This window comes from Alligator sinensis, unplaced genomic scaffold (genome assembly GCF_000455745.1).
Source record: "Alligator sinensis unplaced genomic scaffold, ASM45574v1 scaffold546_1, whole genome shotgun sequence".
Lineage (NCBI taxonomy): Eukaryota > Metazoa > Chordata > Crocodylia > Alligatoridae > Alligator > Alligator sinensis.
The window spans coordinates 2,368,870-2,369,703 of NW_005842061.1; the positions used below are offsets into that span (position 1 = coordinate 2,368,870).

The 834-nt window shown below is 37.5% G+C and overlaps 1 protein-coding gene across 4 annotated transcripts in view; it reads right to left on the minus strand.

Annotated features, from left to right (window-relative positions):
- Window positions 1–139: 139 nt before the first annotated feature.
- The window catches only part of VPS26A (VPS26, retromer complex component A), a 24,539-nt gene continuing 23,844 nt past the window's right edge, over window positions 140–834 (minus strand). For all 4 annotated transcript variants that reach the window (XM_006023139.2, XM_025203564.1, XM_025203562.1 and 1 more), the window contains one exon: window positions 140–455. In XM_006023139.2, coding sequence (XP_006023201.1) covers window positions 342–455 — 114 coding nt within the window. In that variant the 3' untranslated portion in view covers window positions 140–341. The remainder of the gene's footprint in view (window positions 456–834) is intronic.

The following is an 834-nucleotide window of genomic DNA, read 5'->3' on the forward strand; positions in this document are numbered from 1 at the left end:
CCTCGTAAGTGACAAGCAAAAATTAAATACACCAGTCTACATGCATGGAAGTTACTAGCTTAAGCTTTATGCATATTCAAGTGCATAACATTATCAAATAATAAAGTGTGCAGTATAAAATAGTAGCTTAAGAAAGTTCCAGTGTTTGAGAAAGCACTTTTATTTTGAAGGTATATACATACTTGAAAGTTTAACTGAAGAATGCTTTAGTATTATGGTAAATGCAGCACTGTAAGATGAAGGAAGACAGTTGTAATGGGAATTTTGGCCTTCTTTTCCTACAGGCTGCCACCATCTTTAACCCGCTGAAGTGTCACAAATGTTTTTCACCTTACACCAGTTCACATTTCAGGTTGCTCAGCAGATGCTTGCGATTCTGGAGATTCAAATCTCTGGTGAAAGTTAGTTCGTTGTTTCCTCAGTTTCTCAGGTGCTTTTCTCCACAGAATTATTTCCTATTTTAGGGAAGCAAAAACTCATTTAATATCCATATTTGTTTCAAGTATTACTCCCTGATCACAATTCAAAATCATAAGCCTCTACTGATGCAGTGTTTCCAAATTACTTTCCATCTTCACCTCAGCTATACAGCAAGCTGTTTTTTCTATGGAATTCAGGTAGAGACTCTCACAAAGGCAAAATAGTTTAAGAACATTCAAGACTGTTCATATATTTTGCAACTTCTCCCGATTAGAGTCATCCCCTAACCCTGGCTCCTCCAGTCCCCCACTTGCCCTGTCTGCATCATTAAGCAAATAAAAAAAGTAGAGCATCTGTATCCTCCCTCCCAAAATCTGGACTTCATTATTTCCCTCTAACCCTTTTGGTTTCCCT